Source organism: Apis mellifera, linkage group LG7 (genome assembly GCF_003254395.2).
Source record: "Apis mellifera strain DH4 linkage group LG7, Amel_HAv3.1, whole genome shotgun sequence".
Classification (NCBI taxonomy): Eukaryota; Metazoa; Arthropoda; class Insecta; order Hymenoptera; family Apidae; genus Apis; species Apis mellifera.
Window position 1 is genome coordinate 10,607,827 of NC_037644.1, and position 12,733 is coordinate 10,620,559.

At 20.1% G+C, this 12,733-nt stretch overlaps 2 protein-coding genes and 1 long non-coding RNA gene across 3 annotated transcripts; 2 read left to right on the forward strand and 1 right to left on the reverse strand.

Annotated features, from left to right (window-relative positions):
• The first annotated feature begins 3,063 nt into the window (after positions 1-3,063).
• On the forward strand, positions 3,064-5,853 carry LOC551805 (phospholipase B1, membrane-associated). Its single transcript, XM_624190.6, has 7 exons — positions 3,064-3,434; positions 3,824-3,910; positions 4,025-4,236; positions 4,327-4,503; positions 4,708-5,006; positions 5,231-5,412; positions 5,672-5,853. Exons 1-7 carry the CDS (start codon positions 3,308-3,310, stop codon positions 5,803-5,805), a joined length of 1,218 nt encoding a protein of 405 aa, XP_624193.2. The 5' UTR covers positions 3,064-3,307; the 3' UTR covers positions 5,806-5,853.
• On the reverse strand, positions 5,689-6,912 carry LOC113218908. The gene is made up of 3 exons (XR_003305060.1): positions 6,671-6,912; positions 6,296-6,375; positions 5,689-6,013 (listed from the first exon to the last, which is right to left on the reverse strand). It is a non-coding gene; the product is annotated as an uncharacterized LOC113218908 (long non-coding RNA).
• A 2,550-nt stretch (positions 6,913-9,462) lies between these two features.
• Positions 9,463-10,624, forward strand: LOC551778. Its single transcript, XM_624163.5, has 3 exons — positions 9,463-9,707; positions 9,800-10,245; positions 10,320-10,624. The coding sequence occupies exons 1-3, from the start codon at positions 9,512-9,514 to the stop codon at positions 10,503-10,505; spliced, it is 828 nt and encodes a 275-aa protein (XP_624166.2). The 5' UTR covers positions 9,463-9,511; the 3' UTR covers positions 10,506-10,624.
• The last annotated feature ends 2,109 nt before the right edge of the window (positions 10,625-12,733 follow it).

The following is a 12,733-nucleotide window of genomic DNA, read 5'->3' on the forward strand; positions in this document are numbered from 1 at the left end:
CTAATTTAATTAATCAAATGTAATATTATATCTTTATAAACTTATTATACATAAATATTAATAAAAAATTACATGTAATTTTTTGAAAATCAAAACTTGTTGTGATAAAATATAAAAGAGAATCCTATCGAATAAAAAATTATTTACGATAAAACAATTATTATTTTTTAATTAAATTTTTTAATCCTTAGTTTCAATATGATTTTATCCCTAAATTAAATTTAAAGATTCTTTTTATGATAAAATTAGATTTAAATCTGTGCATTAAGAACAATCCACATATTTTTAATCATTTTATAATACTTTATATTAAGATAAAATCAAATAACTATCCAGTTAACATATCTAATCAGATGACATTATTTCCATACAATTGTTATATTTGAAATTAAAAATAAATTTATGTAATGTAATTAAATGAATGAATTAAATAATTTATATATAATTTATATATAATTTATGGATATTTAAAATGAAATAAAGGAAATCAGATTAATGCAAAAATTTGATAATTAAAAAAAAATGGAAAAATTGAATTAGAAAAATGAAAATTGATTTTTAAAAGTGAATATTAATTTTTCTCTTATATATTCATTACACATTATGCATATACGAAAAGCAAAGATACATTATATAATGTTAATTTCCTAATTTCCATATTGTTAAATTTGATGAAGTATTTTTGATTATTCAATATAATAATATTATTAGAAATAAAAAAATAAACAATAAAATTAAAATAAGCGTAAATTTACAATTATCATTTAGATTTAATTCAAATTCTATGATCTTAATATTTATAATGCTTATGTATTATTTTCTTAACTAAATGAATGCTTATTAAAATCAATGACGATGAAAATATTATGAATACTAATGATATCATCTGAGAAATTTTTTTTTTTTTTTACCATTATCAATTATATTAGAATTCATTTATTTGAAATGCATATAAAATATTCATGATATATATAAAATATATTAATATCTAATATTAAATATAACAATACTAATATTAAATACAATAATACGTTTTCTAATTATTATGATATTATATTCATATCCATTTATCTATCCTTTATTGTATTTCCGGCATAATACATGAAAAATTGTACATATTTGTGGAAGTATATGAATGCGTCATACCAAGATTTATCCAAAAAGAGAAGTTTTCATAGTTGGCAGATCTTTGAACATATTATTCTTGACCTAGTTTAATGACTATTTTTATTTTACAGATGGATTCTTGAAAGTTGAAGGTATATTTTAAACCTTTAAACAATTTGATAATAGCGATGGATATGATGATATTCAGATTCAATGTATGAAAAATAATTCATTATCTGAATAATAGTAAGAATAGTTTGTATAAATAATAATAGTTATATTATTAGTATATATAATAAAAACAATATAATAATAATAGTTGAATTATGCTTACATAATCGTTATATTGTAGTTCTGCTTCTATAAATTTTTAATTTCTGCTTCTTTATGTAAAAAACATTTCTAAGAAATCAAAAATCTACATAATTAAGATCCTATTAATTATCTCTGTAATTTAATATTATATATCTTTTTAATTTAAATATTACTTGATAGATTGAATTCTATTATAATATATATAATATATATAATATTTGTTTATGTTATCCATTTTAATATTTTTATTGTATTAAATACAAAAATGTATGAGAAAAAAATTGTTTAATTTATCTTTTAACTATAATCGGATATAAAGTCATCATCATTAAAATATAGCATATGAAAATAAAAATTCGCATATGAAAATATGTAGTTATTTCATTATTATATATTTATATTATAAGGATTTAAATTAATTTAATGAATTTAATTATTGAAAATATTTTAAAATATTAAAACATAAACAAATATTATAATTTTTATATTTCAAAGTCTAGAAATATATATTCGAAGTTTAGAAATATTTAATTAATTATAATATTCAATTAATTACTGTTAGCGTCATCATTTCTTATAAAATTTAAACATCTAATAAGAAATGAACTTGAGAATACTCGGTGTTTGGATAATCGTAGCAAATAAATAGATTATATTTTTCTTGGAAAAATTAAATATTTTAAAGAAAGAACTGTAAAAAGAAATATTATATTGAAATGTAACAATTCTAATATCCTATAAATTTTTACTGTATTCTTTCATGTTGAAAGAATTATCTTAAATCTAACATATCTGATTTATAACTGTAATTTTCAAACTTAATGTTACACGAAATATTTGCTATTAATATTACACGTTGAATCACAAGGTATTAATAAATATTAAACAACAATTTTTAAATAAATATTTAAATGAAAATGTAATTTCAGTCATAAATTATCAGTCATATATTATGGCCGAAAAAATATTTAACAATGATCTAGAGGATTAACTTTAAAATTATTCGTTGAATAATTTTCTCATTAACATAAATATTTAATTAAATATTGACCTAATTCTAATTATAATTCTAGCTAATTTTGAAAAGAATCGTAAAATATACACGTAAAGAACTTTTAAAATTAATTTTAACTATTGAAATAAAAATAAATATTAATGTATAAATTATGAATCAAGATTTATTTTTTTATTTATAAGCAATTTAATTTTATATAATATCTTCGTAAACAATTAAACAATCACTAACAGAATATCTATAAATTCATTAACAGATTATTTGATATCAAGCAATATAAATGATATACTGAGTCACAAAAATTTTAATTTAACTGTATCTTAATTAATTATTGACTCAGTATAATAATGAATTAATATAATTTTTTATTAATCACAATAACTTCCATACATCTATACATGATATTATTTTTCAAACTTATATTTGCATCAAACTGATAAATTATAATTACAAATTTTTACAATTATAAGAAACAAGCATAATATCAAAGCAATTATATCTATTAAATTATTTTAGTATTATGTTGGTTCGTTAGCCAATATAATATATATATATATATATACATATGTATACACACATATATATATATATGTGTGTGTATATAAATCTCGTTGTAGAGATATAAAGACTCATAGGCTCATGTGTTCAGTTTCAAACCTTCGTAGCAATCATGATATTATGAATCTACGATCGAGTTGATATTAGATCGAGTAATTAAAGTGGTTATTTATATAATTTTCCTTTTATAATTCCGCTGACAGCAAGTTTTTAAAGGGAGGAAAGGAATTCCTTTTAAAATTATCCATTTAATTAACACAAAGATATTAAATAGACATTTGATCTTCAATTATCAAATTAATAAAATACAGAATGAAGTTATTTTTGTGCTTTTTGTTACAATTATTCGTGTTGACCGTGGCTCAAAGGACTATTTTGGATAGCCCAGATATACGATCAGTGGTTCGTCTGTTTCGTAATTGGATCTTGCAAGCATTTGGTACGTATTAAATATTAATCTTATTGTTTAGCACAGTAACATATAATTTTAATAAATCACAATGATTTAATAATTTGTGAGATAAAGTAAATATTTAGCATTAGCATTATTTAAAGCATCATTTAAAAAGTAAAAAAAGAATTAGAAAAATAATTTCGTTCAATATTTCCAAACTAAATTATACTATATTTAAACTAAGTTAAAATTTTTAAAATATTATATTGAAGAAATTGATTAAAACCTATTCCTGTTTATTACATTCTATTCTATTCTTGATTATTGTATTCTGTTTTTTAAATAATTAATGATAATTTTCATTTATTTGTGAAAATAATCAAAGTAAACTGTACAAGTAAAAATGACCAATAATTGCTTTGTTTATATAAAAGGTGAACAAGAAAGAAAAATAATACAATATACAAATAAACTTCAAGAAGAAATTCCACCAAACGTTCCATTTCCTTGCAATTTGACAGGTAATTAAATAAATTATTATTATCATAAAATCGTAAAAATTCAAAAAAATCATGCTCTCGAATGCTATTTATTGGTTATTGACAATTTAATTTTCTAAAATCCAATATTTGCAGGTGCTAGATCTCCTACTATTCCTGATTCAGTTCATCGTTTAAGACCAGGAGACATAGATGTTATTGCTGCGTTGGGTGATTCTTTGACGAGCGGAATGGGAATTTTTGCAACTAATTTAGTAGATTTATACGTTGAGAATAGGGGTGCGATGGCAATTATAGGCGGTGAAAAAAATTGGCGAAAATATTTGACAATCCCTAATATCCTCAAAGTACGTATAAATAATTATAATCTAATAATTAAATACATACAAATGAAAAATCGAATATTCTTCTGATAAGATAAATTTTCTTATGTATAGGAATTTAATCCTAACTTAATAGGCTATTCACTTGGAGACTCTTTAACTAGTAATCCAGCTTCGCAATTAAATGTAGCTGAGATTGGTGCAATGTCCAGAGACATGCCTTTCATGGCCCAATATTTAGTCAATAGAATAAAAAATGACAAAAGAATAAATATAGAGAAACATTGGAAGGTACGTATTATAAATAAAATTATATGAAATTTTATAAAATTTATAAAAGTACTGGGGATAAGAGTTGATCATTAAAGTTTAATAATGAAAATTATACAAGTATCAGAGATTAATGAATTAAATATTTAAAATTAAAGTAATATTTAAAATTAAAATAAGTTTAAAATTAATGTTTACATTATATCATGTTTCTATTTATTTCAGATAATATTTATTCTCATTGGATTCAATGACATTTGTACGGATATATGTGTACTTCCTTCTCCATGGTCCACTTTGGAAAATCATAAAAAAGATCTGCTTAAAACTCTTCGAATATTAAGAGACAATTTACCACGTACTTTCATTGGTCTCATAATTCCTACTCATTTAAGGGAAATTGTTAATACAGAGAATGCAACAAACTCGCTTATTTGCTATGTGATGAGAACCATATTTTGTTCATGTCTATTCTCTTTGCAATACAAAAGTCAAAGAGAGGAATATTTCAAAATAATGAGCAGGTTTGTTTAATTTAGCGAATTTAAAAATTTAAGCATTAAATACTTAAAAAAATTGTTTAGATAATTATGCAGAACAACATTTCTTCAATTTTAATAATCTTGAAATAATTATTCTTAATTTCTTTTATTTATATTATTTTAATTTTCACATGATATTATTTCTTAATTAAACAGTTTATGAAAAATATTTTGTACAAGATATTTTATTTTAAATTATTTTTTAGATGGCAAGAAATAGATGAAGAAATTTCTAAATACCCAGAATTTCACACAAATGACTTTACCGTAATACCTTTACCAGGTATTAAAGATACTAAATTGCCGCTGAATAAGAACGGATTGCCCGAAGTTAAACAATATTTTTCTGCTGATTGCTTTCATATAAGTCAAGTAGGTAATGCACGATGTAAGTACAAGAGATAAAATTTCGTATACTATTTCGAATTTCATCCAAAACTTGGAAGAAATCAGAAATTTATTTAATAAAAATATCAAAAATCATGCATTAAATTTATTAAAAACTAATGCTTAATTAATATTTTACGGAATAAAATATTTTAAAAAATAATATTTTACAAAAATATAATTGCTTCCAAATTTTTAAACGACAATATAATATTTTATATTGTTATAATAAAAGATAACGTTTTTTTTTATGTTTTAAGCGGCAAATACTCTATGGAACAATCTGTTACAACCAATTGGTAAAAAAACAAACAATGAATGGCTTGTACCATTTGAGAAATTTTTATGTCCTACTTCTGAAAGACCATATTTGGCGACATTTGAAAATTCATAGAATAATAATGTTTATAAATAAAAAATAAATTCTATAAATTGCTATTAATTAGGTTACATTTTATTATTCATTCATCAAATATTTATTTATTAAAAAGAAAACATAAAAAAAAAACATAAATGAACATGACTTACCAATAAATACGATGTTAATGCTGTCATCAATATTGTTATAAGATATCATTGCGAAATAGTCATTAAGTATGAAACTGTAACAAAATTTAAAATACTATAATTTAAATATAATACTAATTATTTGAAAAAATTAGAAAATATATAAAAATAATTATTTCTTCGCGTAATGTATGATTAAGAAACATTCCCACTATAAAAATCAATATTGACAAAAAAAAATATAAAATTATTATATATCCGTTTATATACTTAATCAGCGAAAAAACACTAACTCTAATATCGTGAAAAATTATTATAGTTCAATTTAATTAAAAGTTTAATTTAGAAAAAATATAAAAAAAAGTATCAAATTTTACCATTTCTTGAAGTTATTAATCGTTATGGCGTTCATGAAATCTTTTCCATTTTTCCATCATTCCAACAATCAATTAGTAATCTGAATAAAAAAAAATCAAGATTTTCAAATAAATATATGAAATATAGAATTAATAGATTATAATATAAAATAATAATCAAGCACAATTCCGTCTTATAAATAAATTAATACTATAATGAATTAATACTAAAAATAGATAAAAATTCTAAAAATAATAATATGAAATAATAGAATAATTTAGTTAAAAAGGATTTTTAATTATAATAAGAAATACATATTGATTGAATGTTAGCACATAAATAATAAATTATAAATTACAATTTAATTATTACATACAATATTACACAGCACATACCTCAAGAAAAAATGACACATCTGAACTGTCACGATCATAAATTTATGATTATCGATACAATGACATCTCGCGCCATAATTTCGATTATCGAATCATAAATTACTAAGAAAATCAAATCGAAACATGTCAAACATGATATGCTGCAAACTTCCAATTTCTTGAAAATATTGATAAATATTTTCAGCCTTAAACATAATAGACGAAAAAAAGATAAAAATATAAATTAATGCACTTAAAAACGAAATATTATATATCATATCATTGAAATAATGTAATTTGATGAGATAAACTTAATTAATATAACTTAATTAATATAATAATGAATAAGCTATATATAGTTTATATATAGTTTTATATATTTTATATATAAATAAAAGGACAATAGAAATCTATTTTAAATATGTTTATTTTTGTGAAAAAAAATAAAATATCTGTATTTAAAATACAGAAAATCATTGATTATAAATTATCGAAGCGTATATAAATCATTATTATTTCGAAGTCCACCAATCAAATAATAATTTAGATAAATAAATGTCAAAAATATATAAAATATAAATAAATATATATATATAAATATAAAATTATACTTATTTATTATATATTAAATAAAACAATAATTAAAATCCTGATTGAAAAGCTAATATGATACAAACTACCGGTAACCTCATAATCAAATAGAAGATCGAAACATAAAGAAATTTAATTAATTTCGTTATCACAATGTTTAATAATTTATTAAATAAATGGAACTAATCTATAAATTAGATAGATTTATTTAGATAGATTAAATTAAATAGAAATAGAAATAGAATTACTTAACCACATAACTCGAACAGATGATGCATTAATTTATGATTTTCATAATTTCAGAAGAATCTCACACATATAAATTCACACATAGAACGCTAATTGGTGCAATGACGCAATTTTTTATTTACATAAATTAAAATAAAATTAAAATATTGTATAATAATAATTATATAAATTTAGTATGAGATGTTAAATTTAATATAAAAAAATATATATAGAAGACTAGAAATAAGATAAAAATTGATCGTTAGTGCCATCTCTTGAGTGTTAAAAATATTCAAGAATATGGCGCTGATCTTCAATTCTTAGTCTTTATCCTATTTTTGATAGATAGACTTAAAAGATTGTAGCTCAAAAGATGGCATTAATAATCAATTCTTATTCATTTTTATCCTTTTTTTTTATTTGCTATTGAATTTTATTTGCGGTACTTAGGGGATAGCTTTTATATTTTTTCTTCTAGCTCTATCTTTTTTCTTCTTCTTGATTTTTGATGCTATTTATTATATAAAATTTATGCGTTTAAAAAACAGCTTTAATATTTAATTAGTTGCATTGTTAAATAACTTCATTTATTATTATTCATTCATTTATTTATTAGACATAATAAAAATAATTAAAAATTGACTTATAATAACATATTTCAAATAATTATGATGAAGTATTTGACATATATTATATATTTACATATATTTATTTTAAAAAAAATAGAATTTAACATATTAAATTTTAAATATTTTAAAAAATATTTGTTACTATTGCTATAAAACTTTAATTCTGTAGAAGAAAAAAAGTGATAGCAGATAAGTTTGATAGCAATTTCAAATTGCTTTTTATTTAAAAAAAAAAATTAGTAGCTTCTTTTTAGAAAAAAATAAAAAATAGAAACAATCTTATTATGTCTGAAATGTTTTTATCTCAGGTCTTTTTTCTATTAGAATTAATATTCAGATTCAAAATATTTAAATTTAAATTTTAAAAATTTCTGAAATTTGTATTATAATTATTGAATGAAGCTAATAACCTCTAATAAACTGGAATTATTTAAGTCTTCAAATATATGTTTCTATAGGAACAGAATTTGCACATGCGTGGAAAATAGTATTGGAGGGGCAAAGCCCTCTCGTCTAATAAGACCGATAGAAAGTAAGAATGGAAACATTATTTTATAGTTGTCATTGAATACATTTGTGCCAATTTCGATATTTTTTACGTAGTGTCATGTGAATATAAAGGTAAAATCTTATGAAATATAAAATGCGACGTTCAAAGTGCTACAAATATCTAATCAAAAATTAATTTATATGATATGTTTTATTTTAAAATATAATATTATAAACAAGTGATAAAAATTCGAATATTATATGGTTTACATTAATACCAACAAGACTGATTATGAAATCAAATATATCGACTGAAAGCTATGCCAATTTATAAAATTATTTCATTATTAAATGAAAAAAAAATCTTCATTAAAATTAACAGTATTATGAATATATTATTATATTTATAACTAGTCTAATTACTGTTAATCTTGTTTAATTGCTGCTACTTTTATAAGAAAAATTAATAAATATAAATGAATGAAATTAATATTGCAGCATATGATCTATAAATAATGCATACAATTTATAGAATCATCTTATAATTGGATAAAGGAAAGTATTTATATATACTTCATTATGTAAAAGATTAAGAAATTTATAATTTTAGAATAGAATTCTATTAATGAAATATATTAAAATAAATAGTGCCAGATATGATATAATTCTTTTACTTCTACATATACCAAAGAATTATTGCCAATTTTTTTGTTATTTCATGTCATAATAATTTTTAAAAAATTGAATTAAATAATGTAAATCTTATCTAATTTATTCATTTAATATCAATCATAAAGAAAAATTATTTAAATAATAATAAAATAATGGCAATTATAAATAAATATTTTTTTATATAATTGAGTTTATTATAAATATAATATAAATAAGTTTATTATAAATATAATATAAATAAAAATTTACACATATGGGTTTCATAAAAATATTAAAACGCATGCTTTATGCAAATTTTGCATCATGCAGTTCTAAAACATTAGGAATATTAGCACCATTAACAATACCACCATTACATATTGCATTTTTATATTATTTTTGGCAAGAATATTCAAGAGATGTAGATAAACAATATTGTTCTTGTTCATGTTGGGACACAGTATTTAAGGGTAAGTCAATCTTATTTTCATGATGTATTTTAAAAAATTAATTCTAAACTATTTTTAATTAATTTTCAAAAAGAATTAATATATTATTACAGGATCATATGAATCTGGTATTGCTTCTTATAAACATATGTATTTTAATGCTACATCAAATACTTTAAAAATATGGATCACAATTGTAATTGGAGTTATAATTTTCTATGAAGTAGTGAAACATTTAACATGGCTGGCTTTTCATAATCGCCTTAGACTTTCTATGATGATTCTTTTTTCAACTGCTATTTTTTCACATTATTATACTTGGTGGGTTTATATGAATTATTGGAATGATGAGTTCTATTCTCAATGGTACCATCAATTGTTTTTTTCTGTCACTGAGTTGATGTCTACTTTTTTGGTTGTTCACTTGGCAAATAATAAAAATCCAGTAACTCATAGAAAAGCATTTGGTATAGCTGCAATAGCTATTTTACATATTGTAGCGGGTGGTTGGGATCAATTTGTTGCTAATGTTGTCAGAGGAGAAGGGTATGCCCATCAGGTAATATAAGAATATAATAGATTACAAACTTAATATTAATTTGTTTTAAATGATTAGTAATTTTTATATGATAGGTTGTACGTGATCTTGGATTTATGATCCCAGATATTCTCCATGTTGCTATTCCATTATGGGCAGTAAAATGGAAAAATATATATAATCTTCCTGGTTCTACTAAACGAGATCCAAGTATCAAAAGAGATCTAGCTTATATGTTAGGGATGATATGCATAGGATTATGCATTTGTGCCATATTATAACTTAGCTCTTATAATGCCTAAGAATAGTGTCTTAAAAATAAAATAATAATTTAATTTAACTTATTTTCTTATACAAATTTGTGAAAGATATATATCTATAGTTGAATTTTACTAAAAGATATATTCTATGTATCTTATAATATTTTTTCATGGTGCTAATACTTATGCTAAAAATAAATTTAGTTAGATAATTAAGTTTAATAAGTTAAAAAAATAGGTTTCATTATTATCTTGTCAATTTTATATATTCAAAGAATATTTTATATATTCATAATATTATTATGAATTAAAAATTATTTTGTTAGTATTATTTAAAAATACCTGTAGAGTACAAGTTGTTTATTATAAAAAATATCTTTTAAGTTGTTAATATTTTTCCCTTTTTAAATAAATTCAAATTTATTTTGCCTAGTACAACAAAATGCATATTAGTAAATAATAAAAAATAAATAAATGTAAATAGAGAGATTGCGAGATTGATTTATATCTTTTAAATATTAAAATAAACATATTTATAATTACTTTTCTTAAACGAATAATTGATTAATAACATTAAATAATAATTTTTGATATCAAAATATAATGTATACTATGACAAGAAACGAACTATAGTTGAACTAAATATGAAATTATATATTTTGTTATTAAAAAATTGTTTTTAATATGTTTATAACAATATAAATCAATTTAATAATAATCAATTAAACAAATCAAAATAAATTCCCATAAATAGTATACATTATTATTCGAAAATTATGTATTTATTTTTTTATATATATCTAATAATTGATTATATATAGTAATTATATATAGTAATTTAACGTAAAAATAAAATCATTTTTTCATCATGTTTTTAAAACATTTATTAATATATTTTTGTGATTATAATTATTATATCAAAAAACTGTATAACATCGTTATGCGTGTCTATCTTTATAGAATATCTTACATTTGTTTAAAACATTGTATATTTGCGAATTGTAAAAAAAAAAAATAACTACATATAAATTACACGAACAAGAAACATATCATATATAACGTTCGTAACGTTTCTTAAAAATAAAAGTATAAATATGTTAAAATTTTAAAGAGAAAATTATGAAGCGACAAGAACGTATGAAATAATTATTAAAGTCTTAAAGAGCAGTGTTCTTGATAATGAACATATAAGGCTACAACAAAGTGCCTAAATGCAATGTGAATTATTTTCGTTACTATTGTTGACTCAATATTATATATGTGTGAATTAATTCTATAGATAGAAATAGCAGGATATTAAAAGTTTTAACGGCACTAATAATGAAACAATTAATTTAAAAATTGTTTTATTACAAAATATGAAATATTAATAATATTTATAAATTCATCAATTATATAGATTAAAATTAAATATTGCGAATACAATATAAATATGTAATAATTTAATTTAATTCATCACTTATCAGTATATTTTTGTTTTGTCATATTTGTATTTCTATTCAGTATTTCTAGAACAAACTAATATTTGAATCTATTTCAGAGTTTTTAATTTTAATATTCTCAATTAATAATAAAATTATATAAATAGTGTTATTAAATATAACTTAATTTAAAATTTTATTTATTTATTTATTTATTTATTTTTAGTATCAATTGAGAGATTTATTAATTTAATTATAAATTTATTATTTTAGATTTTTTCTCAATTATACAATTCTCAATTAAGAATATTGATTTTTTAATACTTAAAAATAACTTTTACTAAAGGTAGTAATTAATAATTTATCAGTATTTACTTTTGGCATATCTTATCAGTATTTATATTATTTATTTTGGCAAATATTTATGAAGATTAATACGACGCTTAATATTGAATGATACTTCTAATTAATACTTTATATTATTTGTTTAAATGATTTTCAAGCGCATTGATAAAATTCTAGTTTATTTTATTTTTAATATATTCTATGAATGATCAATAGAGAATTTATATATTATATTTCAAAAATGTTATGAAAAATTGTAAAATTTAATATTTTATTTGATGAAATTATGGATTATGTAAATAAAATTATACAAAAAAAATGTTCTGCTTTTATTCTTTTTACTTCCTTATTTATTGTATTTTTTCCTAATATGAAATTAAATATATATACGTATATATATAATTATTAAAAACAATAATATTTTTTTCAATCATAACATAAGATTGTCACAGTTTCTTACAATCTTTAATTTTATATTCCAAA

Coding starts and splice junctions, on each gene's coding strand:
- LOC551805 (XM_624190.6), top strand. CDS start 3,308: ATGAAGTTATTTTTGTGCTTTTTGTTACAATTATTCGTGTTGACCGTG. Junction 4,504..4,707: donor ATATAGAGAAACATTGGAAG/GTACGTATTATA, acceptor TATTTATTTCAG/ATAATATTTATTCTCATTGG. Junction 5,007..5,230: donor TATTTCAAAATAATGAGCAG/GTTTGTTTAATT, acceptor ATTATTTTTTAG/ATGGCAAGAAATAGATGAAG.
- LOC551778 (XM_624163.5), top strand. CDS start 9,512: ATGGGTTTCATAAAAATATTAAAACGCATGCTTTATGCAAATTTTGCA. Junction 9,708..9,799: donor TTGGGACACAGTATTTAAGG/GTAAGTCAATCT, acceptor ATATTATTACAG/GATCATATGAATCTGGTATT. Junction 10,246..10,319: donor GAGAAGGGTATGCCCATCAG/GTAATATAAGAA, acceptor TTTATATGATAG/GTTGTACGTGATCTTGGATT.